Source organism: Podarcis cretensis (genome assembly GCF_951804945.1).
Source record: "Podarcis cretensis genome assembly, chromosome: 2".
Lineage (NCBI taxonomy): Eukaryota > Metazoa > Chordata > Lepidosauria > Squamata > Lacertidae > Podarcis > Podarcis cretensis.
The window spans coordinates 70,728,587-70,756,206 of record NC_137171.1 but is presented as its reverse complement, the minus strand read 5'-3'; the positions used below and the strand labels follow the sequence as shown (position 1 = coordinate 70,756,206).

The window sequence follows — 27,620 nt, the reverse complement described above, 5'->3', positions numbered from 1 at the left end:
AGCATATTGCCTCCCTGCTTTTGATTGCATAAAAAGCCCTAGATACAGTAAGCAACAAGACTTAGGGAACCTATTATACCCGCTTTGGAACAGCAGCATTGGCTACAGGTCCTATCCAAGCACAATTCAAAGTAGACATCCCCAGAGACCATCCTCTTGAGCATGAGCTATTCAGAAATGCCTCAGCAACCCAAGCCCATGTTCCCTGCCAAGTGAAGTAAGGGAAGTGGTAACCCGAGACACTCAAACCTTGTTACGGAGGTCCCTTCCAAGAGAGGTTTGCTTGGTGCTGCCTTTTTATTTTTGGCACCAAAAGTGCATACTTTAAGAAGGTCTGGGCAAGGGACACTGTAAGAAACCTTTCATATATTTTGTTCTGATTTACTGGTTTTACTGCTCAAGTGACTGCTATTTTTATTGATCTAGGTTTGTACTGGTTTCATATAAGCTACGTGTAAGGGATGCAGGTGGCGCTGTGGTCTAAACCACTGAGCCTCTTGGGCTTGCCGATCAGAAGGTTGGCGGTTCAAATCTGCACAACGGGGAGAGCTCCTGTTGCTCTGTCCCAGCTCGTGCCTACCTAGCAATTTGAAAGCACGCCAGTGCAAGTAGATAAATAGGTACCGCTGTGGCAGGAAGGTAAATGGCGTTTCCGTGCACTCTGGCTTCCATCATGGTGTTCCGTTGTGCCAGAAACGGTTTAGTCATGCTGGCCACATGACCCAGAAAGCTGTCTGTGGACAAACGCCGGCTCCCACAGCCTGAAAGCGAGATGAGCGCCGCAACCCCATAGTCGCCTTTGACTGGACTTAACCATCCAGCGGTCCTTTACCTTTTACCTTTTTACCATGTAAGTTACTCTAGGAGTAAAACAAACAAACAATAGGAGTGACATATTAGTTCTTCCTTTAAGTATTATTTCTTCCACGCCATTAAGACGGCATGGAGAGAGGGTCAGGATGTGCATGCTGAGCCTGCTCATCTATGCTCCTCCCCCCCCCCCAACAATCCATGCAATGGGGAGCTTGTCTGCATAGGGGAAACCTACTGAACATATGCTGGCTCTATTCATGATTCGGAACCCTGCACTCACAACCACTCTCTCTATGAGACCTTAAATCAAATAGAGGAAATAGTGGGCTACTTGCTATTGTAAAGGGTAAGCCCCTTGAACAGTACAATGTAACCCAAATAAATGCAATTAATTACTGAATGCAAGCATCTTAAGTTCATAAAAGTGCTCAATTTTCTTGGGAAAGGGTTGAATAGGTGTGTGTATTACTGAAAACTCACACTCCCTCTCCCCCACAGCTTTGTTGCTGCTGGAATTTGACTTCTGGGAGGTGCTTATTCCTAGATCTTAACAACTGAAGCCACCACAAAGCAGAACATGGAAGCAGTTGCAGGGAGGTTCTGATACAGAAGAGCGGCTATGTGAAGCCAGAAGCAGGAATGTCAGTGTGCAGATGCAGCAGTAAGTGTTTAGGGTGTTTGGACTCAAATATACCCCCAAAGTAACTTCTTTGGTTATCACATATTGATGCTATCCTGTATTTCAAACCCTCAAGCAATTCAATTTGAGAAGCAGTTATGTTCAGCGCTGCCTGCCCACTATCATCATCACGTCTGTGAACTCTGCCATTTTATGCAAGACAGAAATATCTCCTTGGATGCTAAGAAAAAGCCTGCTTTTGTTTCCAATTATTACAAACAAGCATATCTCAAGCAGCTTTCATGGAAGATGATCATGTTCCTATGACTCATGGCAAAAAAGTAATTTGTACTCCAAATGGAACAACAGTGATTTAGAACAATTTAGATTTCTAAAATTGCCATCAAGCTATTTATGAGGTAATGCCTAGTGTCAACAAATGCTTGAAAGTAGATTAATACCCTAATCACAGACCACCTTCACCCCTGCCATCTATAAAACTCAGCGCTAACTTCTTGCTTCTGGAATGGATTTGATCTTGTCAGTTTTTGGGATCCACAGCACATCTGTTACTTCCTTTCAGTGCACTGCCCAATTTACTAATTTGTACTCCATCTCTGGGGCTTATATTCATGCTGAAATCCATTATTTACAAGCCCCACACCCAGTATCCTGGATACTACCGCTATAATTTAATATTTCCCCTCAGAATAATCTTTTAATTCCTGAAGATTTTCAGAAGATTTTTGTCTCGACTGCAGATGCCTCACCCTGACTGGATTTAGCTGAAAAACGGATGTAGTGAGGTGGCCAAGTTTGCTGATGATATTCAATTGTTCAGTCATTAAAAGAAAAGGACCTCTCCAAACTGAGTGAATGCACAGTAAAATGGAAAATGTACGGAAAGCCTGCTTAAGTATGTTTTATAATTTCCAGGAAATGTTTGGGTTTTGATGTTGATTGACCTACAGATCATGGGTAGGCAAACTAAGGCGCGGGGGGCCGGATCAGGCCCAATCACCTTCTAGATCCAGCCCGCGGACGGTCCTGGAATCAGTGTGTTTTTACATAAATAGAATGTGTGCTTTTATTTAAAATGCATCCCTGGGTTATTTGTGGGGCCTGCCTGGTGTTTTTACATGAGTAGAATGTGTGCTTTTATTTAAAATGCATCTCTGGGTTATTTGTGGGGCATAGGAATTTGTTCATTTTTTCCCTCCAAAATATAGTCCGGCCCACCACACAGTCTGAGAGATGGTGGACCGGCCCACAGCTGAAAAAGGTTGCTGACCCCTGCTCTAAGCAAAGGGTCAAGCTACGTCTCCACCTTCCCCCAAACAATGGAGGCAACTGAAACAGGCAATGTTCAGTTGAAAATTTGACCATCTGAACAAGCTTGCTGAAGCCATTTTGGTTTTGACTTCTCAGCATAACAAGGAATAGTCAGTGAATGGACTTCCAGGTTAGCGCCTCCGGCAATGGCGGAGCTCCTCCGAACGGGAGGAACTTGCTCCGTGAAAAGTAGGGTCTGTACCGCCACGGCGAAGGCGGAGACCCACTGAAATCACAGGAGGAAGAAGCCTGTGAACTTGGGATTCGGCTGGCACCCTTTGCGCCTCCCCTACTCGCGGGGAAACCCTGTTCTGGGGATCCAGAGCAACGTGGGGTGAGCGGCGTGGTGCTTTGAATCGACCGCTTCTTTCACGGAGTGAAGCCGCATTGCTGCTGCCGGAGAGCGCTGACTTTTTCCTGTGGACAATTGGACTTTAAACAACAACCCGTGAGTAGTACGGAAAATTGGATCTTTAAATACCTTAATTTGACACCGAACGGGGAAGGTTCAAAACAGGAAGTCCGCCTTCCCCTTTTGTAAATAGACTGAAGCAAAGAGCTTACAAGTCAAGGTCTTGGAAAGCCTTATGTAAAGGATTAAACTTCCATCGATTGAAATTATTAGACCCCCCCTTGGAAGCAGGAGAAGAGGGGGGAAATTTTGGACCGTGTATCTTGCAGGAGAGAGTGATTAGAATTAAATTCCCACTGCTCTGAACCTGGGAACGGACTGACAGTGATTGACGTTTTGGGAGAGTTCATTGACAGCGAAGAGAACGGATGTTGACAGTCGGTTGAATAAGAGAAATATATTGTTTCCATTGTCCGCTTCTGCGTTTAAAAGGGAGGAAAAGTAACTGAAAATTGAAACTAACTTTACATTTTGAACTTTCTCTGAAAGGATTGATACAAGTGGAGACTGTTTCCCTCTAGAGGGAGCTTTTGAAACTGTTACAAGAGTGGAGTTGGGAAATCTCCAGCTGCTTGATAAGAAATGTGGGAACTAGAGATTGACCTTGGACATTCGAGAATGTCGACAGGAGAAGCCTTAGTAACTGCATTTTGCAAGATAAATTATTTGCTGGAACAGCTTCATGAAAAATTGGATGCTATGATTACTAAAACTGACATTTTGGGACCAAAAGTGAGCACCAATATAGAAATTACTCAGGATTTGACACAGGAATCTATTTTAGCAGGACAAATTGCTGAAAAGGAGGAGGAGAAAGCTGCTGTGGTCGAACCTAAAGTAATACAAGGGGGAGCCTTAGTCTTACAGAGGCAAATCAAAGACTATAAGTTGAGGCCCTTTATGACTGAAACTAGAAAAGTTAGACTCTGAAGATCGGAGCCTGGCCTGGACTGGAAATGGAAAGTTGGAAAGATCCCTCTATGCAGGAATTAACTGACTTTTGGAATATGGACTTGGGTCAGGAGGAGATTGGAGCTCGGGGGGCCTTTGGAGTTGGAGGAATTTTGAAATATGCCCTGAAATACCTTATGGATCCTAACTTTAATTGTGGAAATTTGGCTGACCTGTCAAGAGGGAGTGGAGGTGTCGTTGGATTAGAGTTTCCTCAAGATCTGCTCTTTAGCATCAAAGAATATGAAGAAGAACTGCAGAAGTGATGTGGAAAAGAGTTAAGAGCCTCGGACATAAGATCTCCAGGTTGATGGACTGTATGGAGTGGACGGAAGTGTCTGTCAGAGCCCGAGACCGGGGAGAGGAGATGGTGGAAGAAGACTGGAAGATTTAAAGTCTATATATAGAAATATTGTAAAATTAATGAGTGACAGGAAATTGTTGGAATGAATTTTTATGGCCTTAGTAGAAATGCTATAAGGAGTTAAGTTTAAATAAGTATACCAATTTTAATGGAAATAAGATTAAAAATATGTTAAGACATTTATATGATAGAAAATGGAGAAAGATGGAAAGGAATTGCTAAAACAATTAATAGAAGTGGAATACAAAGAGGGAGGTGAGAGGAGGTTGATGATATAAAGGAATGAAAGTTAGAATATGGAGAAGGAATGATGTATGTTTTAAAATTATTTTTGTTTTGTTTTGTTTAGTATATTATGTTGGGTGAGGTGTTGAGGTTGTGTTTTGTATATTGTATTGTATTGTTTTACTTTTTCTTGTTCTTGTTCTTTTTTTACTTTTTGTTTTTCTCTTCTCTTTCTTTTTCCTTTTCAAAAAGCAATAAATATTATTTTTAAAAAAAGGAATAGTCAGTGAATGAAAAGCAGATTGGAAACTTTGCAAGAACTCATGAAGATTGCTTCAATTCTAAATTTAGGAGCAAAAGAACTCCCTAGCTGGGTAAGATCAAAAGTCTACATGGCCCAGCACTCTTTCTAACACTGGCTAACCAAATGCTCAAGAAACTCACTCCAAGGGCATGATGCAATTAACCATCCACCATTTGTCCAAGCATCTGGCAATCAGATAAACTACTTTTGAATATGGAAGCTCTAATATTGATTGGGAGTTCTATTCTCCATGTGTTTATATATTCCCTTTTCAAAATTAAAATAAACCTAAACCAGTAGCCACAACTACATTTTGTAGCGATCAATTCATTATTATACTTTGAATTAGAATTCCCTTGCATCTGTTCAAGACCTAAATGCAACATACTTCAAGCCATCTGGGACCTATTAGTCACAGCTGTATTTTATTGATCATGAATTTTAAGAGAGTCAGACTCAAAGGTCAGAAATTTAAGAAGAAAAGATGCACTATGATTGTTATCCTGGAAAATAAGGACAAAAGCTGCATAAAACCAAATGCTGACCTCGAGAAAGCTATTTTTGATATGCAGTGAACATTCTGCAGTATGCCTTCTTCTGGGACCACCCAGGAACACCAGTCAAGCATCTGAACCTCTAGACATCCAATGTAACCACTAGAGGGAACTACGAGGCTCACTCAAGAATACTAAGTAGTACTGACAACTAGGTGTGTTACGATAAAAATGAAAAAAATGTAAGGAACATGCCTGGTTATAGTATAACAGTGGAACTGCATTCCAGATGCTAAATTCAAGGCACATTTTTTAATTTCTTGTTTCAAAACATTCAGTCTATTCATCTGGAGAAAATGGAAACACTGAATAATCAGTGGGCAATTAGAATATTTCCACTATGCATACCAGACATTTAACCATACCCCGGCAAGATCCATTTTAAAGATGTGGAAATGACCCGAATTTGAAGTGACATTTGTCTTTGGTGTCTGTGATAAACAACTTCTCTATGAGATCACATTGTTCAAAACTCAGCAAAGTTCTGAACAGCTGCTCCATCTAATACCATTCTGCCACTCCCACTGTAACGCCTTCCATTTCCAGATGTGCCCATATTTATTATAAAGGAACTATTCAGAGGACAACTCATTTCCTCTCATATGACAAGAGGGCATGGCAGTAATTTCACTGGGTGGTCACTGCAAAACATTGACTGTCTGATGAAATGCTGCCGGTCTGAAAACATTTCATTTAATCTAGAGTCTAGCAGGGTGCTTGAACAAGGGACCTGTTGCCTGAATCCTGCTCTCCGTTTTGTTGCTCACTGTCCAGGGCAGAATGCCAAATTTTGAAAGAGGGCACTTCTCCACACATGACCTTTTTGCAAGCAAAAGGCCAAAGGAAAAAGAATCTATGATACAACATTTGCACCAGATGCTAAGCGCACATTGATGCTTTGGACTCTCAACTAATCACCACTTGCTGCTATTTCCCCAGCCAGCAGATATCCTGATGGCTGAATTGGCAGGAGGATTAAAACTTCTGCTAGTGACCTTCATCCAAGCCACGCAGACCATGTATACAATTACTTACTGGTTATCTTCTCCTTCTTTAAAATTCAATGCTAGAGGACACTATTCAGGAGCGGCAACGTCAAGAGACAAGGAACTGTCAGTGTGAAAAGTTTGTTTGTAATTAGACTGAGTCATATCTTCCAAGTGTGGAACCCACTGTTGGAAGCTAAAAGGCTAAAATCTGTCACAATGGGAGGCATACATGACTGCACCAGTGAAAAACTGGACAAGATCTTCTTTGAGTCTCTTAGTACATGCCTCTGTGACAATCCCTTTATATCCTGGGAGTCCACAGGTGTTACTGAAACTACGTACGGCAAACAGCATTAGGTTCCCACAGACCCAGGCATGCACAATTCTCAACCCATTAGTTAGCAGGCAGCCTGCCAAGTGCTCCCACTGCATTAGCTTGAAGCTTTCATGGAAAGTGCTCTTTGCACCACATTGACCCTAATCTTGAGTTCATGTTCAGTTAGAAATCCATGTGTTAATCTGCTTAACAGAAGGCCAGGAGAGAAAAACGCAGCATAGATGGCAACTCCTTGCTACATCCAAATGCCTCAGAAGAATGTCTCTCACAGTGCAGCTATTGCATTAATAGGGACAGAGCCCTGCCCATGTGACCCCACTCACAGCTGATAATGAGCCTGTTTGGTTTCTCCGAACAAAACTGCTCAGATCCTGTTTGTGGGACGAAATCTCCTTAATATCCGATAAGAATAAACCTGTTAAATAAACCTGTTAAATAAAAGCCTCTCCAGCAGATGGTGATAGTTATTGGACTTGTGAAAAGAAGTCTCCAGACTGCGCAAGCAAAGCAGCTTTGCATAGCTTTATTGCCAACTAGTCCGTCAGTCACAGAAAACACCATTTAAATGGAGTCAACAATTAACCAAAGATTAAATGGATTTGGTTTTGCTCTTGACAATTCACTGACATGGCACCATCTGTGCATCAGTCATGTGTATGTACAGCACTGCAGAGAGGTTGAAAGGAAGGAGATTCCATCTCCAAAGGAAATACTTTCCCATACTTCCATTTTGTTGGAGGTCACAGAACCTAGCTATTGTAGCTTCCAAGGCAGATCCAGATTGGTCCTCCATTCGATTGCTACAGAAACACCTGCTGCCAAATGTTTATCTATTCCTGATTATGGGGTTTTTTGGGAGGGGGGATTCCATTTAAGAGTGTTCAACAAAAGTGATCACCACCAACATACCCAATAATTGCCTCTTCAGTTTAGTAGGGACCTACTTTGCTCTGCAGAATACCGTATTTTTCGCCCTATAGGACGCACCGGCCCATAGGACGCACCTAGATTTGGGGGGGGGGGGGAGAATAAAGGAAAAAAATTATTTCCCCCCCCACGCGTGGGGCTGGGGAAGCCCGAGCTTCCCCCTCCCCCAGCCCCCAGAACGCGACCCAGAGCGATGCCGAAGCTGCGTGCAGCTTTGGCATCGCTCTGGGAGCTTGCAGGGCTGGGGGAGGGGGAAGCCCTCCACCAGCCTCCAAACCAGGTCGGGGGACAGCGGGAGAGGCGCAGCGCTTGTGGGGCTGGCGGTGGGGCTCTCCAGGCTTCAGTGAAAGCCTGCATTCGCCCCATAGGACACACACACATTTCCCCTTCATTTTTGGAGGGGAAAAAGTGCGTCCTATAGGGTGAAAAATACGGTTATTTGTTGAAATTTTACTCAGCAGTGTGACCAGATAAAAAGATAGAGTAATTATTTGCTAATTATTGTTGGTCCCTTAAGTATTACACTGCACCCTTTTGGCAAGAAGACTAACACAGTTCTTAAAGCTCATGTAGGGTAGAAGAAACTATTTAAAAATGGCATTGTGACCTTGATGGCAAAACAATGCAGGTTTGAAAACAGACATTTATCTGACCTGCAGTTAGTAAGACTCTCCTCCAGGTGACAAAGGAGAGAAGCTTTTGTAAAGCAAAGAGAAGTGCTGATTATTTTCTCTTCCTTTCATACCTCTGGTATTGTATTCTGGTAGAATACAATTAATACCACATGGATGGGGCAAAAAGGCTACAAGAAATTGTTATGGGCAAGTAATTTCTGTGTATTTGCTTACAGATCTAAGGTGTTGTTGTTTAGTCGTTTAGTCGTGTCCGACTCTTCGTGACACCATGGACCAGAGCAGATCTAAGGTATACAAATCCAATTTGAAGGTTCACTTGTCTAAAAAACAAACACTGAAAATACTATCCTAGAAAAGTGTGGAGAGCTCAACCTGTCAGAACTTCCCAAATGGTTTAGATGTCATAAAACTGTGGGGATTAAGTATATTCATGCATTCAAAGTGTTTGGCACTAAAGAGCTAATCTACCGTATTTTTCGCTCTATAAGACGCACTTTTCCCCTCCTAAAAAGTAAGGGGGAATGTGTGTGCATCTTATGGAGCGAGTGCAGGCGGGGGGCTCTGCTCAGCGCTTCCTTTAAAGAGCCCCGTTGAGCATGCGCGCTCTTTAAAGGGAGTGCGGCTCCTGGGGGAGCCTTCCTCCCGCTGCCCGGGAGAGGCTGTGCGCGGCTATCCCAGAAGCCAGAACAGCAAGAGGCTATCCCAGAAGTCAGATCCCTCTTGCTGTTCTGGCTTCTGGGGTTCAGAATGTATTTTTTTCTTGTTTTCCTCCTCCAAAAACTTAGATGCGTCTTATGGTCTGGTGCGTCTTATAGAGAGAAAAATACGGGAAGTGAGGCACATATCAGGTCACAGGTGTCAGAAATAAGACTGCAAAATAAGGCATAAACTTGGGCATGGGGCTGATTAACCAAAAATGGAAGCAGTTTGAGAGTTTTTTACCCTGTGATTTTAAGTGAAAAGCAGTCTTTTGTAAAACAGAAGAGCAGATTATGCTGATTACTAATTCAGTTACTGAGTAAATTTCAATGGCCTGTATTATGCAGATTACAGGCCATAACTGTTATTAGTCCTCCTGATTTTTAAATCCTATAGATGCTGCATAAAGCAAGGTGAATAAAATAATTTCGCATGTTTCCAAGCATAAGTTGGCAGTTTAGCACAGCCAGCATAGCAAGTTTGGGCAGGATACGATTTCTTCTTTTGAGAAGATGTCAGGCTGCCTTTATCCTGCACTGAAATTCAGCCTGTAGTTCTGTGGGTCTTGGGAATCCTCTGAGGTTGTCCAAGCTTAACACACCTCTGGCATTGCCTAAAATAAGTTACATCTCAAGATCTCTGAGCATCTTAGTGATTAAAACTAAATATCCTAAAAGGGAAGCAGGACTACAACTGCTCTTACAGTTTGGGAACTACTTAACAGATTACAAGCAGATTCTTGCCCCTTACTTTCAGTTATCAGTACCTATCACTTTCTTTTGACCTTCAAGCTGTGTAAGGCAACACCCATCTGGCTTTCTATGAATGTACCATGCCAACAATGTTGCTAGCAAAGCACTAGTTTCAGCACAGGATAGCAAAGCAGTTCTTGCACAAAAACTTGCAGAAAAACTGAGAATGAAGCCTCAGTAACTAAGCTACACGTCTTTCAAGATATAAAAGAATGAGCATGGGTATGAATGATATCTCTTTTTGCCAGCCCATGTTGAGGCCTGGCAACCGGACAGTTGACTACATGCCAAGAACCTTTTTTAAAGCATAGGGCACACAAAAAGTTATGATCACCTCTGAATTATCTGTTTGAGAGGTTCCAGCAAGGGGGACTCTACATCTTTGACTAACCCTTTAACTAACACTTTCTGCATACTCTCCACAATCCCAGTGCAGTCAATTACTCATATATGCCTTGTTTCCGTCCTCCACTCAAAGACACAGGCTCTTTCAGCACAAAGACAAGCAAGTGACAAGATGGTCCAAACCTCCCATTCGGGAATGCTTTTGGGCAATAAATGGTTGCTCCCATTCTGGTACAAATTGCTGTGGTTAAATTTTTGTGTTTGCTGTATTCAGTTTTTTTCCTGTGCTGTTTTGTGGCTCTTTCACTGGTTTTATTGCATTTATATATATATATTTTTAAGTAGAAATAAAAAAGTGGTTCCTTAACTAAAAACAAGGAAGAAGGGGCAGGAAGGAGTGCAAAGTCAGCAAGCACTTCCTGATTATTTACAGGTCTTGTATCCCATAAATGATTCTAGGTTCTTTCTAATACAGCCTCAACTTTTTGGCTGAAAAGCTGTTGGTTAGGCTGGCTGACTAGTGGCAGAATTTATCTCTTCGGGCACTGCAACACCTTTGCCCAGAACAGCAAGTTTCACATCACTACCACAGCTACCTCTCCAGTTGGAGAAATGATACATTATTTGTCTGTAACATTTGAATTGAGACAGGCCATGCAAGCCCTGGACTCAGTGGTGGGCTAGGTGAGGGCCAATAAACTGACTCTTTCAAGATGGAGGCACTGTGTGAGAGCAGTTCCAAGTCTGGATAACTGATTAATTGCTTGCTTTGAATGGGGCTATACAGAAGGAGCAGGTTTATAGTCTGGATGTCTCTCTATTGCTAGAGGCCCAGGTGACCTGGATGGTTAACAGTGCCTTTTATCAGGTTTGACTGATAGATAGACTGGCTTAGAAGCTGCAGCTGGTGCAGAATGGCTTGACTGCTCACCAGGGCAGAATATTATGTTGGTGCTGAAAGAATTACACAGCCTGCCAGTTATCTACTAGGCTAAGTTTAAGGTGCTGGTATGGGTGTACAAAGCCTCACATAGCATGCAAAGTTTTAGAAGTTTTAAAGCAGGGATTGAATGTCCATCTATCATGTATGAATTGGTTGAGATTCCTGCATGCCAGTTGTTTGGATTAGATGACCCTTGGGACCCCTTCCAACTCTACAATTCTATGATTCCTCTTTCAATAAACCTTCTGAAATCTTTATCTCAGTTTTTGAATTGGTTTGATATACAGTGGTACCTTGCTTTACAACCACAATCCGTTCTGTAGGTCCGGTTGTAAACCAAAACAGGTTGCAACCCAAGGCACGTTTTTGCCAATGGGGCCTCCCCCCAAAAAAATGTATTGTAATCCCAAAAAATGGGTTGTAATCCAAAAAAAGGGACACGCACTTCCAAGTTTGACACGGTTGTAATCCAAAGCGGTTGCAAACCAAGGTACCACTGTATGTGCTGTTGCTTTTTAAACTGTCTTTATAAAAATAATTGTTTTAAAGTTGTTTTTGTGTGTGTGTGTGTGTTTTGCACATGTTTTTATTATATTGCAAATTGCTTTGGGGTGTCTCATGGAAAGTGATTCATAAATAAACAATAAGATTACATTTAAAAATAAAATGTTAATAAAAAATATCAATAATTATAATACAACTAATAAATTAAAGCTGGGTCTGGCAGCCTCTGTAGCATCCTAGGGCCAGGAAAGTACATCATGGATGCCTGTTCCTACCGAAGTCAGAAAAGGAATGCAAAAATTTTACGCCTAGGAAAGTGACTATGCTTGGGGCATGTTTATGACAAGTTCTCTTCCCCTTGCATCAAGTTTCAAATTCCATGAAAAGTCAACCCAGATTTCAAAATAGGATCATGTTAGACAAAATAGTATAGTAGATACTTATCCTGATCTTAGTCTCTGTGACATTTGGATGTAAAAGTCAATTTCTAAGCACACCCATTGAGGAGAGAGAGAAGACAAAGACTAGTAAGATAGAAGTAAATACACGGCAGAAGATATTACAGCCCCAAGTTCTCACCTGGATAATTTCGCCATTAGAAGCTATTAGTTCTGTTGGGATGGTGACTCTGAAGGAACGACCCACTACAGCAGAGCTGTCAGGAATCCCCACCACCGCTGGCACATTCTCTCGGAGATCCGAAAGCACCGAATGCATGGAGGCCTCTAACTGGTTTTCCCAGTCCCGTACAACTTCTGAGGCCTCACTAGGCCAATGGCACTGAACAGTAGTAGTCACCATCAGCACTAGCAAAGTCCTCCCCAGTATTGGGGACAGCTGTATAAATCTAAGAGTCATTCTCTCAGCACGTGCCAAGTACTCCGTTGTAGCCAGAAAAGAGATCCAGGGCCCAGCAAGCTAAACAGAGCCGTGCAGCCACCAATCCTTCACACCAGATTCATTGTTGCTAGTCTTGGTACCTGTAAGAGAAACACACACAGAGTCAATGAGCAGGTGAAGACAAACTTCATGATGACCCTTTGACTAAGGTTCTGTCATCTGGCTAGTGTATGAAGCCTTTCAGAAGCTTGAAACCCAACTGCCCAAAGCACTCTCCCTCTACTTTCAAAATTCTCCAGCTTCTGCCCCAGTCCAGTTCAATCTTTCTGTCAAGGCTTTTGTTGACCCTCCCAAACCCACAATGTCTTCATCATTTTCCGCTTTTACATGGAGCTCCCAGGGCCCTCCCATCCAATTTTCTGCAACAGTTTATAACTTCCTGGCTTCAGCAGTGCCACAGCATTAAATGTTTCCAGGTTATTCACTCCCCATACCCTCTATCTTTACTGAATCATAAAAGTATGTGAACAAAGGAAGAAATCAAACGATGTATCATCATAGAGCGGGGCAATCTTTCAAGGAAACAGTAGTAAGTTTGCACAGGGAGTTTGCACTTTAATTATCAGAACTTAAGAGCCATTAGTGGAAGATGTTGCATGGACATTTAGTTCCGCTACTTTGAGCTCAACTCCACACTACAGTTTTCCTAGCCCCAAGTTGGAATGTTACAAACAAGTAATCTAAAGATGACAGCTGTTTTACGTAGGTCACTGCTACCCAGACATTGCTTCTGTGTAGGAAATTCCATACAAACACCATGTTGCTTGGGAGAATTGTGTCTATATATTCTGAGAGGTGTGCATGCTGCAAGAATTATTTGCAAAATAGGCTTCCTGCTGCATGGACCAGAGACAAAATGCTTAAACACATCCGGGTACATGAAACTTCCTGCAGAAGAGCAACAGAATTCCATCCTGCGTGAAGACATTTGCTCTGCATTCCTTATTAGGCAGGTGCATATCTCTACCCACACGTTCTCTGACTGGAATCCCCTCTTGATATGAGATCCCCCCGCCTCCACGCTTCTCACTTTTGTGTTGCAAAATTTTCAAATATATTTTCCAATTTCAGAAGTTGCAACACAGAGATAAATGGGGTCCTTTATCCATATTTATATGCTGTACACAGACGACCTTTTCATTAGGTAGCAGACATTTTCAATACTACTGCTTTTAATAGGGGAAAGTATCAAATGTAATAGCTTTGCTGGGCGTTGACATATCATGCAAGCTTGTCTTTCACCAGCTAAAAAGAATCTACACTGACAAGCAATGTCTCCATGTACACTTGTAAAAAGCACAGGCCCAGAGCTGCTCAGACAATATGTAAATAATAAACTAGACTAGCATTTGCTCTGATAAAACCATTAAAGGAAAGATCTTCAAGGTCAATGAGTAATAGAAGGCTTCCTTAAAGCTCAAGAACCAAACTGATGATGTGATTACAAGAATTCCCAGTTAGGCACACCTTCTCTAGTGAATAGTGAAGTTCTGACCCAATTTGGAAGAATACTGATCTACAGGTTAACATTTCATGTGTGCATTCCAATGCACAATAAAGTGTCTGAACGAATAGCTTAGACAATATTTGAATGCATGAATGTGCTTCTTACTACATTTTGGTAGCCTTGGGGCAGTAGTAATTTCTGTCTGGAGTGTGGAGGAAGGGGAGACAACACAGGAAGGAGCATCACGGTGTCAGTGTGTGCAGTCTATGAGGCTAAAAGACAGCAACTCTGGAGGTAGCTTCAGCCACATTAGTGCAAATGCACACCCAATGCATTAATGTTGTCTTTTGCTTTGGGCAGAAGCTCCACCCCCACTGTGTGGCAACTGCACCATATGCTAATATGGAAAGACTCCACTTTGTGGGTGGGGCAGAAATTTCAGCTACCCAACTTCCCCCTTCAAGCCACCAGCGTCTTCAAACAGCTGTGAAGGCTTCTTTACAGGTGCAGGGTGGGAGGGAGGGGCCTTTTCCCCACACCTATGCCATTTGATGCATCTATCTTGGAAACAAATGAGTAATTATGTACATTGAAATGAGCAGGCCCAGTCTTAAAAGCTACCTGGATGGAGAATCTGGGAACTACGCTTAAGCCACTGAGTTCTTTTGAAGACTAATGGGTTAGAGCAGTGAAAAAAATATACTTATAGAATATAACTGGATTTGACTTTGTCTAGTCAGAGGGACCTCAGAGCTTCTTTGCATGGCTCAGCTGAGCATTAAACGGCCCCCACTCCACAGCTGAGAGAGCTAGGGCAGCAGAAGAAGTTTAAAGAAGTCGAGGGAGGAACAAGTTGTATCGGGCCCAGTGATACAGCTTGCTCCTCTCTCTGCAGTATAAGGGGCAGGACAATGGTGGCTTCACCCGGCAGTATATCGCGGGTGAAACCGCCACTGTTCCTGAGTCCCTCTGCTACCAGCGGCTCAATGTTGAAAGTGGCACTGGTAGCAGAGGGACTCCGAAGCAGAGTTAGTTTCACTTGCGATATGCTGCTGGGTGAAGCCACTATACATCACCCAGGCCCAGGTGAAACACCTCCTACTAGGAGTGTCTCTGTTCAGGATTCCTACCAAGCCAGCCAGCCAGCCAGCCAGGCCCTTCTCCAATATACTATAGCTGTAAAGGAACTTAAGCAAGGCATACTATTCTTCTTTCCTTCTGGTCCTCATGGTTCCCCAAAGTATGTCAATAGCTGCCTCTTATTTGTGAGTGGCTCTGTTTTGACGCCATTTATGACAGCACTCACAACATGAGTTTGTTATCGGAGGGAGCAAATACTGAATGTGTTAATGGTTCCTTTGGACGAACTACTTACTACAAGATCAGCAAAGCTGCCTTGCAAATCAGGCACCTAGTCCTTTATACATTGCGGTACGAAAGATTGTGAGGAAGTTTCTGAAATGAACAGGAAAATAATCTAAAACAAACAAAGTGTACCTTTATTCAAGGTCCAAACATCAAAGAAAGCTGGTCACTTCAGGGCTCCATGGCTCTTTGAAAAACAAAAAAACTTAACACTTGGCAATACAAGCACTGCCTTTCCACCAGCTCGTATGTTTACATAATGTGCTGCCCACCTGGATTTGGGAGCAAAACACCTACAGGCTCCATTTATCAAAATGTGCTTACTTTAATTGGAAAAATATGATCCAGGAGTGCTTTGTTGCTGTTGGCCAGAACCACATTAGAGCACATAACTTTAGTCTTTATGAACAAAAACACCAACTGCAAACAGCAACTGCTTGTGACAGAATGCATAAATCTTCATACAACAACTGCAAACTGCAAAAAGAACAAAACATTGGCCTCCAAGACCAAATAAGTTAAGGGAAGCCCCGAAAGCCCCTCAATACCTTAAGGACCGTCTCTCATACAAAGTGACCTGGACCCTGTGTTTGTCATCTGATGCCATTATCTGTGTCCCTCCTCCTTGATGGGTTCAGAGTGACCCCCCCCCCCGACTGTGGAATGCTCTCCCCAGAGAAGCTCACCTGGTGCCATCATTACATTAGGCACCAGGCAAAAGCATTCTTCTTTAGCCAGGCCTTTAGCCACTGAATGGCCTGTTAAAGCGTTTTTGTGGGGGGAGCCAGGTCAGTTGACTGTTATTATGATTAGTTTATTATTATGCAGACTATTATTATGCTTTTTATTATGTTTTTATTATCAATGGTCCATAAAATGTGTTATTAATGCTGTACACCACACTGGAAGCTTTTGATAAAGGGTGGGATATAAACTGAAGAAATAAATGATAATAAAGCAGCTTCCAAAATTATGTAAAAACTTACACCATTTTGTAAGGCCAGATAATGCATATTATACAAGTCATCAATCCCACAGCAGGAAAAGAATCATATTAAAGCCTTCATACAAAAACTGCTCTAAGCCGTTACATTTCTACCCATATGAGATTTACTACCAACATTTCAAGATACATATAAGGGCTGCAAATAGAGACAATGCACGTATTTTTATAACCCAATAAAATCTTTAATATTTTTTTTTTTTTAAAAAAAAAGACGCATACAAGGGGAGAAAGCCCAGGAAGGCCTTTGTGTAACCTTCACCCCCTGCCAGTAATGCCAATACTCCTCAGAGAGATAGATTTTCTTGAACCAATTTCATCTCTTAACAGGAACACATTTCTCCCAGAGGTTAAGAACCAACCTTGAAGAGTCTTTTCACCCCAAATCCCTCCTTAATCTAAATTCCTTTCCTCGATACTCCACAGCACCAAAATATGCAAGACCTTTGGACCAAAGTTCTGCAAACTGGAAGTTTTACTCTGACTCCCTGGGATGCTTTAGGACCAAGGTTACTATGCAAATATTAGTCTTGCTAATCACATTTCAGGTATGTAATCAAGTAGACCAAAGGGAAGGACACAAGATAATGAATGTTCTGAAGTGAAAAACACGCAGTACTTCAGACAGTTCTGGTTTAACAGATAGATTGTGCAAGGAAGTAAAGCTGCATAATTGCTCATAGTTTTGTACGTACACCTTCCTTTTTACATAGAGATTATCTTAAGCAAAGGGCTGTTTTGAAGTTGGCCAAGTGGATTTGAGTTGTACATAGTATAGCTACTTCAAAATTCCTCATCCCTTGAAACTTAAGGCATTTCTTTATTGTGACAACATGTTTTGAGGCTCTCCTCCAGTTCATTTATTCTTAGTCTCAGGAAAGTTAAAATAAATATAACTATTTGAAAGCTCTTCACACTACCCGCCACTGTTCCTCTTCTGTGGTAAAAGATTATTCTGCTGCTATCATATGTACACTGCATGCATGAAAGGAAGTGGTCCCAATATATGAACCCTACTGCTTTTCAAAGAGGTGAAGAAAAGTATTTTTAGCAAATAAGTCTTGTACACTGCTTTGCATGAAGCATTCAGAACTACTACAGTATCCTAAAAGGGAGATACTAATATTTCCTTTAGATGTCATTAGGGTGCATTTACTCCAAGGTGAATAGATTTAACCACATGAAGTACATTAATTTCAATTTTAATGTTCTGGTTTTTGCTACCTAGTGGCTTCTGTTTGGTAATCTGTGTTATATGTCTGTCCTATGGGAGTGAACTCTTCAAATGTGCTGAAGATCCTGCAACTGAGCTGCACTACTGCTTTAAATTGGTTCTGTTCACAGCTATGTGAAGGGAAAGCACTGTGGTATGAAGGGAATAAGCTGAACAAAGCCACACTGACCAGCAACATTTTCTTTAAGTAGCTCAATTATGCTATATATGACATTACCAGGAACTTTTCTTAGAAGTAGATAAAAGTTTTAAAATAACCTCAAGTGGGCAGGAGTAATGAAACAAGTGCCACACTGCTCTTCCAAGTTGTGCTACATTAGACTCCTATTACAACTGTAAGAGAAATCGCAGAGCGCCATACTGCACTTGGGCAAGTAACATGCATCTATAGGAATCTATAGGTGTGTGTAGAGTATAGAATAGGCCATGATGGACATCTAATCACCAGCTTATTTGGAAAGCTACTAGCTTCCACTCAGAACACACCACAAAAGAATCCACATGTCTACAGCCAAGCCCTACAATTGCATTTGTTCACAGATTCAGAGAATTGTGACTTTCAAATTTTCACCAGACATTCCTTGGAATCCAACACCCATGCAATGCAATGAAAAAAGAGATAAACAAAACTGGTACACAGGAATATTCTACTATAGTACATATCTAGAAGAGAAAACTACAGATCGCCATTTGTCACTTTCAGCTCCCAGTTAAAAACAATCAAATACATCATCATCTATAGCACACTTTCTTCTCACAGGCTTTGGATGACAGGCCCACACTTGTATACAGACACCCTCTTAACCTAGAACAGCTACTCATGAACAACTGGCCATAAAACAGACATCAAGCCACTAGACCCTGCCACACATCCAGATCCAAACCCTGCTTCTGTCCCCATGTCAACTCCACAACATTACAAGATCTAATAACACCATCCCCACCACAGCTTCTAATACAAGCCATCTGCCAACAATTCCCTTCTACATGGAGAGGTGGCCTGCTCTAGATAACCCACTGAAGAAGCAGGTATATAACACAGTCACTGGAGATCCAGATGGCATTAGTGGCAATAATTGCCTATGTCTAGCTCCAGCTACACCACCAGCTTTGGTAGGGCTACCTTGTGAAGATCTGAGAACTGCATTTTGTGCAAAATGTGACCACCAGATTGGTGAGTGGTGTATTTAATCAGAATCATAACACACCACTCCTGTGAAAACTGCACTGACTGGCAGGATGCTACTGAGCCCAATTCAAGGTTCGACATTAACATATAAAGTCTTACATGACTTAGGTCCCAAATACTTGAAGAAATGTCTTGGCCTGAGCCTTAAATTCTGCTAGGAAGGCCCTTCACATGGTTGCACTGCTGGGCATAGCTTGATGTGAATGTGATGATACAGGAAAATATCTTCTTGATTACAGCAACACATCTGTGGAATTCCCTTCCCCTAGAACTGAACTGTGTGTTGTGACATGTTAGTGTATTGGCTGCAGTATGTAAGTTTGTCATGTGAATGCTCCCCACTCTCCTCCAGGGGCTAGAAAGGGGTTAGTTTAAACTCTGGTTTGCTAGTAAAACTGAATTACTGTGTCGCGAAATGATGCATATCTAAAAAGTGTTGTCACCAATATGAATAAAAATTTCTGTCTTTTGTAAACTGTCCTTAGATCTAATTAAGGGAAGTATAAAAATTTGATCAAATAATTAGGGCACAAATGTGAGATAAGAAATGTCAGTATCAGTGGGAGAACATTTCAACCACACTCTAACAGATCATAAGATAGCCATGATAGAATGCCAAAGGGAAACCGCAACATGAAACTGTTGGATTAGCATCAAACTTCTTGATGAATTCTTTCTTGTGAATCCAATTGGGATATCACACTGCTTGTTTCAATTGGCTTACCAATGCCAGGATGCCTATGTTAACGGAATATAATTATCACATTCTGCATTTTATTTCCTCCTGAACTTAAAGTTTATAATTCCCCTTCCCCCAACCATAGATATGCATCTCTGTTGCAAATACAAACACATCTGAAACAGTGGGCTGCCATCCACAAAAGCTTATACCAGGATAAACTTTGACAGTGTTTAAGGCATCACAAGACTTGGTCATTTTCAGGAAAGTCTTTGCAAGTGATTTTGCAAGTAATGCTGACTACAGAAGTGGTTTTGGACTTTGCTCTCCTTCTCAGAGTAAGCCTTCATGCATTACAAAAAGATGACATGAAACACAAATCAAATCAAAACATACGCAAAACCACTTTATGATTGGCCATATTCAAATACAGAAAAGAGGGTATGAGGTAGAGAAGGGAAGGGAACAGAAAGAGGAATTGTAATTAGCAGGCACACTACATTTTCAACACAATTTTGTGGAGTCCATCTTCTTTTTCTTAATTGGTGATCATTCGTGGCTGAGTAAAATTAAGTAGTCCCGTACTGGGTAAGCGTATTGCAATTTTTTTGCATTTAGCTAACTTGGGTGCATTTTCCATACATGTAAGCGAAAGCATGCATCTGTGCAATGCAGAATCCAGCTAAAGCTCATTTGCTATTCATTTTTTAAAAACTTAAATTTCTCTGTTACAATAGAAAATCAGTACAGTACAACCATACCACCAAAGCACACACTGCGGGCTGTAGACCTGGAACAGAACACTGGGTGCTTGTGAACAGGTCTTGTCCTATCCTCCTCAACTTTTTGCTGAAACTAATTCAAACCATACATGAATTTGTTAGCCACTGATACTTCCTGTTTAGTCAGAGTCAGCATGATGTACTGGCTACAGTGTTTGACCTAGATATGAGAAAACTAGGTGTGAATACTTGCTCAACTATGAAGCTCACTGGGTGGCCGTGGGAAGTCTCTGTCTAATGTTCCTCACAGATCTGCAAAAGCTAAAATTCTTCTTGGAGCCCTTTAGAGGAAAACAGGGGTACAAGCAAATATATACAGTCCTATGCAGCAATATGCATCTTATAGGAGGCTTTCTCTGCAGAGAACTGAAAGGGGGAAGCATGTACCTATCCCATGTACCTGGTGAAAGCATATACCAGCATAAGCTTTGTATGATTTTCTTTTCATCAACTACTTCTGTTTAAATAAAACTAAGCACACAGCAGCCCTGATCCCAGTGCTTCTAGGTTCCACTTATCTCAGAAAGCATTTGTGCATGTTGAGTAGCATATTAAGTATATTGTGTTAATAAAGGAATGAGCAATGCATCATGCGATGAGAGATTTTAGTCTTCAGGGCCAATATTTAGGCCATGTGCCTCCTGATTTTTAATATTTGAGGGTTTGGTGGGTGTGGGTGGGTGTTTTTTTCTTTTATCTTGGATGATGGCTGGGATAGCTAAAAGGAGAAGTGCAGACCTGCAGTCACCCTGCCCTCTTCGTTCCCCAGAATGCTTCTGGGCTCAGGGAAAGTCTTCATAGGAAAAGAAGGGCAGGGCAGCTGGAGGCCAATGCTTTGTTTTGCATCCTGTGTAGGAGAGGGGAAAAGGAATGCTGCCACTGTCTGGTGAATTTGGGGGAGGAGAAGTGACTTGGAGATATTTAGGGGGCATATTTTACCTGGTTGTAGGTTCTGGTGTTACAAATTGGGGGTTTTTTGTCGGGGGGTGGAAGTGCCTGTCCTTTTTTGTTTAGGGGCATTAAATAAGAAAATAAGCCAATGTACCTGGATATGTAGATCTGTATTTATTTATGGAATTTATAGGCAAATAAAAACAAAATAGAAGCTTTTTAATTTAAACAACTAAAATATGCTAGCATTAAGAAATTTTACTGTGCATTCACGCTGTGTTTCCCAGAATTAAATATTAATATTACATTAATTCAGAGGGTCGTTTTTCTCACCTCTGCCACTGTGAAGTGAAGCAGAGAAACCCAAAGACTGATAAATGGCAGTCACAATCAACGGCAGGGTATGTCAGTTTCTCATTTACCAATCACTGAAATTATGTTCTCATGAGCCTGAGCTTTGGAAAAAGCTGCTCTCACCTCGCACACCACAAGCCCACAGCTCCAGGTTGTGTCCAAGGATATGTGCCCCCCACAAGCTTCCTGTCCCACCCTGACAGAAATCATCTCAACCCCCAGATCTAATTCATATACACTTTCCTTACCCTGCTCCAGATTATACCCCCCCCAAAATCAGTTTAAAAATAAAAAATAAAATCTGAACTTTCAAACTTACATTTATGCAAAGCAAGCAAATAATGTAGTAAGCATTTATTTTGCATAATGTATTCTCCTGCAACATCTAAAAGTACATAAACCTTGACAAGAACCTACAGCAGTGGTTTTCAACCAGTGTGCCATGGCACCCTGGGGTGTCTTGAATGATGGTCGGGGTGCCGTGGGCAACACTGGCCTCTGTCCCTCTTTCCTTCCCTCCCTTCCTCTGATGCCCTCTCACATCTGCCTCCCAAAAGCTTGTATGGCTGTTTGTTGCAGCACCCCTGGCTACAAGCTCCACAGGTGAATGTGCCTCTGGGGCTGGCCAGGGGGTGCTGGTTGCAAGGAGCTGAGGTGGCCTTGGAGTTAAGCAAGCAAGCGGATGAGGGAGCCCAGCCAGCCCTTGCTGCTGGAAATGGACAGACTAGTGGCAGGCAGGGTGGGCAGGCACTGGCCTTTCTTGTGCTTGCTGTGTGCAACGTCTGCCCGGAAGCTGAGTGCCCAGTGCTGAAGGGGAGATTTTTCACCAGGAATGCCCAGCAGCGCCCACTGCTGCCTCCCAAGGTAAGGTGCTGGCCTCATGTTCACCTTTGGCCAGTCTCCATTGTGCCACGAAGGCTGGAGGCATCTTCTTCCCAGGCCCCTGTGCGGCAGTGTGAGGAGGGACCTTTCTTTGAGGCAGAGAGGGCAGCTCAGAGACCAGGGGTGGCAGAAGTGGCTGCTCAGAAGACTCCCAAGGAGAGGGGAGAGGGGAGGAGTCAGAGGGAGCACTCCACAAGGGTGTTCAAAAAAGGGTGAGAGGCTGCCAGCTCTGCAGAGGTGACATAACTGGGCTCCTGAGCCCCATAGGGGCGCCACTGGAAGATTGTAGTTGGTCAAGGGAGCCGTGGACTCAAAAAGGTTGAAAACCTCTTACAGCAACAGAATTGTATATCCAGCTCCTAAGCATGAAATAGAAGCACCAAATCTGCACAGGGCTATGTATGTGCTAGTGAAGCAACAGGTGTGCAGGTGACTAATCACTTGGGGTTTTTACATCCCTGTTTAGTGATATACAGTGGTACCTCGGTTTAAGATCTGTCCTGTTTACAAACGATTCAGTTTACGAACTCCGCAAAACCGAAAGTAATGTCCTGGTTTATGAACTTTACCTTGGTCTAAGAACGGAATCCGAATGGTGGAAGGGAACCAGTGGTGGGAGGCCTCATTAGGGAAAGCGCACCTCGGTTCAAGAATGGACTTCTGGAACGGATTAAGTTTGTAAACCAAGGTACCACTGTATAAGTGATTTTTTCTATGTTCCCTCAAACGTATTCCAAAGAGTCAAAGCAGCATGGATGATGTTACTCAACCTATACATGACAAAGGGGTGGGAGGAAATAGACCACTGAGGAGTATCATGTTAGTCTGTTTGAAGGTATATTCCTAGGCCTTACATAAAACACATGAAATTCAGCTGATCAAAACACAAACTTTGCCACACCATATCCAACATGTAACAGGCCTTTGCTTTAGAGGTCAAAGCTAATTTTGTATTGCACTCAGAAACTCTCTAGGAGCGAATATAGCCTATGGAACATACTGTAGGATAATATCCTACTCTGTAAATAGCACAGCTCACTCAGGCATTTCAGTCACCCAATGAAAACTAAATAAAAATAAAAATACACTGGTAGACCCTCTTGCAAGATTGGCACATCGCTGTTAAAAACAAGTCTCCTTTTTGCTATGCAACTGTTGCAATTAAGCTATCTGTTTATAGTTCATGCACATTATTTGTTCTTGTTGCAAAATCTGGGACAAAAGGTTGAAAGTCAAGGAAAACTGGAGGGGAATAGAAAGGTTGCTAATCTCCCACAGAAGCATAGAATTTAATGAAACAGAGGACACCAATGTGATGCATCCTTGTTGTCCACAGGGACCCCTCCCCACACTGAAATCAGGCTTCGAAGAGGCATTCTATCATAGCCAACAGAATAGGTGGCAGAGTGTGTATGGGGTGCCTGGCTTGAAAGTGTGCCCATGGGCCCCAAAAGGCCAGAGAACAAAAGGATATTCTTACCATGAATTTCTGTTCCCAGAGCCTTCTGGAGGACAGCCCTTTAGCTAGACAAGTGGGCTTTGTCTGACAAGGCCTTCAGTAGGAAGGTACAACAGAGAGTGGTGCAGCCATTATACCTCTTCAAGCCCCCTCAAGTCGGCAAGCTCTGGTAAATCCCAGAAAGCTCTGGTAAAAATCACATTATTATTTTTTTAAAAATCCAAATCGTTTGCCTTTCTATCCCCGTCTTCCTTTCCTTGAAAGCCATAATGTCCCCTTCTCCAGTGTTTCAATCACACATTTTCTAGCTACTTTATCTCCAGATCTAAATAGGCAGTAAGTTACCTCTGCATCTCGGTGAATCTGCCTGTTCTACAGCTGTATTAGTTATAGGCAGCTGATAGAAGAGATCTAAAAGACCAGACTAGGTCTACAAGCCTAGATCTTTCTGCTTTAAATACATGCAGATTCATACTATGTCTTCCTAGCTTTTAGCTACCCTAGAACGAACTAGAAAAACAAGGCTGGTGATTATTGTTGATTTACCATCTCTGCCTCTTGGCCAATAGTGTTTATGGTACCTCAGGTTCTCAATCACTTTACATACTTCAGATATTTTAGATTGTTGAAATTTCCTGTTCCTTAATGAGCTTAGTTAAAGATACAGTTGTAGGCATCAAGATACACACACACACACACACACACACACACACACACACACACACTTATTGCAGTCGTCTTTGTAACTGAAGTGAACAGAACTAAACTAAGTATTCCAAGTGTGGCCCATTCAGACACCCAAGCCTACAATATGTAAAGCAGGCATCCCCAAACTCGGCCCTCCAGCTGTTTTGGGACTACAATTCCCATCAGCCCTGATTACTGGTCCTGTTAGCTAGGGATGATGGGAGTTGTAGTCCCAAAACAGCTGGAGGGCTGAGTTTGGGGGTGCCTAACCTAAAGCATCACCTTGTGGCCGTTAAGTACAAGTGCAAACACACTATGTAAACCACACAGACTTCACGGCATTACTGCCTCCCTACTGAGCATCATTATTTGGTCTGTCAAAATGCTATTTTAATATCTCCTTCCTGCTTTTCTTTATTTCATCCAATACTGATTTGCACAACTCAGAAATCCTTAAACTTGAAACTTCCTTTTCCAAGCACTCTTAAGAGCTGTTCAATTTTTAGCAATCCTCAAAAAATAAAAGTCACCTCATGCCTTTCCAACTGGCCCATGCAATATGCTTACAGCCAAATCTATTTAAATTGTTTGGGCGAGGCGGTACAATATGTCTGGTGCTATTTTCAAAAATATGCAGTGTGGGTGATAGAAGCAAGCAAACAGTCATAGTCTAAGAGTGTTTGGATAAACTAGTAGTGACACTCCAGGTGCTCAGGGAGCAACAAGAAAAAAGCCTCCCACAGATTGGGAAATGAGAGCACTGGGGTTTTGTTTTCTTTAAAAAAATCTACTTTATTCTCAATCCTCCTCACATTCATCATAGGCAGAATAGTATATCTTACAATACTGGAGCTAGCTCTAAACCCAATTAGAAATATAGCAGAAATGGCAATTAATAAATCCAAATAAATTTAAATGCCATTGTTCTGCTTTACAACAGTGATTTCAGTGTTTCTTGCCACTATGCAACTTGTAGCTTCTGATTTAGAAGTCAATGCCTCAGGAAAGTTTAAACATTCTTTCCAAAACAGAGGCTTATAGGATAAGCTACTTCCATGCTCTGGATGTGGAACAGTACAGTTTATAAACCCCTACAGGTAGCTCCATGTTACAAGTTAATTAGCACAGAGAGATCCTTCAGGAGATCTGGTCAACTTCACTGTGGTTAAGTGAAGAGTACAAGTTGTTTGAGAATACCCTCACTAATCCTGTCAATAAGGAGATAATACCAAGAGATACAAATTCCTTGGTATTTTAGAAGTAACAGCATATTAGAGAATCTGAAGCATGCAAACTATCCCAATCTGAAAAAGAAGTCTGGTTTAGACATCATTATTAAACAGTTTGTTGTAAATAAACGATGGTTTTGAACAAGCAGTGTGCTGGTGCACATTGCTCAAAAGTCCCTGCTTCACCATGCTCCTCCTGTTGCTGCACCAGGCAGAAAACAAGCCAGAGGCTGGCTTTGCAATACTGTGAGCCAGAGCTGGTGGGCTGTTTCCCTAAAACAAGCCCAACTGGTAAGCTAAGCAACATCGGCTTGTACTCATAGTTTGTCTGGCAAGAAAAAACATGAATGCTGGTTCACATGTAACTCAAAGCCACCTCCTGATTTGTTTCTGCCCCAGCTTGGCCACAGCAGGCAAAGTGGGGGCTTCTAAGCAATGTGCATCAGCTCACTACTGCTTCTTCACATTCATGGCTTGTATTTAACATGATCAAACATGATGTCCAAACCAAACTGATGTCTGAATGCAGTGCATTAAACCAAGAAGGTTCAGTGTTTGAACTATTCTTTCCCAAACAGATTAGAATGGGGCAATATGGATTGCAAAGGACAGAATGTGTATTCAACCATGGGAGACCAAGTTTTAAATACTTGCTCAGTCATGAAGTTAAATGGGAATCTTTGGGCAACTTTGCAACTCTTATCTTAAAAGCGTGGCAGGAATAAAACATGCTTGCACTCCAAAGTAGGGTAACTGAATAGCACCATCTAGGTTGTTGTGGTTCTAGGAACAAGGTGCTTGATGGCACATATATGTGACTTCTAATGGTCTTGCTGGAGCAAACCAATATTCACCTCCATCAGCACTCTGCTTACAGCAGTTTTAACCCAGATGCCTCTGGAAGCTGACAAACTTAGACACAGTTGTAATGGCCATTTTGTTTGCCCCTCATCTGATATTCAGAGCTATGCTGCCCCTGAAAATAGAAGTTCTTTAAATTAATAAGCTGAAAGATGCAGTCCTTTGATCTGGAACCAAAACTGGAAAATTAAGGATGATTTGGGCAATACTCCATGGTATTCTGGTCTGCTTTTGTCAAAAGACCTATTCCTGCAGATTTCCTTTGAATTTGATCAAGTTTTATTAGAGAAATCTGTTTCAAAGCATTTGATCTGTGAACCACCTTTTGTCAGCATCTTGCAAAAAAAAAATGTAAGTGATAGCTGGGCAAGTGTTTTGAGAGTACAGAATATACTCTTTTCTCAACCCACTAAAATTTACTTTACAGCTGAATTCCATTCTTCCTCCTCCTCCTCCACTCCCTAAAACATTTCCCATAACTTTCATCCACTATCAGCTGTGTGATTTGCTGTTCAGTAAACATACTGATGAGACCAGCCAAATGTGAATTATTAGGTCCAGTGAACAGAGGTCAAGCCAAGGTTTCAAGAACATCATGCCATCTCCTTACTTTCGTACAGTATTCTTTAAATCAGTGGTATTCACGACAGCACTTGTAAACCAGATTACAGCCAGAGCAGTGACCAACACTTAATAGCTGCATTCTGAAGCCAAATCAAGAAGAAAGGAAATCTGCAGTTAATCTCACAGCAAGGAAGATGCACATCTTTCAGTTCTGTATCGGCTGTTAAGTGACAACGGATATAGAAATCTGTTGCACGAGTCAGGTCACAGATTTGTGTTTTTTTAAAAAACTACTCTCAGTGAAATATGTTGTGACAGATAAGCACATCTGCCTGTCCCCACCTGTTGCCAACATTCCACACATTCCCCAGAAACTTCTGCTGTGGCAA

General features: G+C 42.1%; 1 protein-coding gene across 2 annotated transcripts in view; it reads right to left on the bottom strand.

The window, feature by feature from the left end:
* Window positions 1–27,620, bottom strand: part of DAG1 (dystroglycan 1) — a 59,084-nt gene that overhangs the window by 10,853 nt on the left and 20,611 nt on the right. For both annotated transcript variants that reach the window (XM_079964323.1, XM_079964324.1), the window contains exon 2: window positions 12,285–12,685. In XM_079964323.1, coding sequence (XP_079820449.1) covers window positions 12,285–12,563 — 279 coding nt within the window. In that variant the 5' untranslated portion in view covers window positions 12,564–12,685. The remainder of the gene's footprint in view (window positions 1–12,284; window positions 12,686–27,620) is intronic.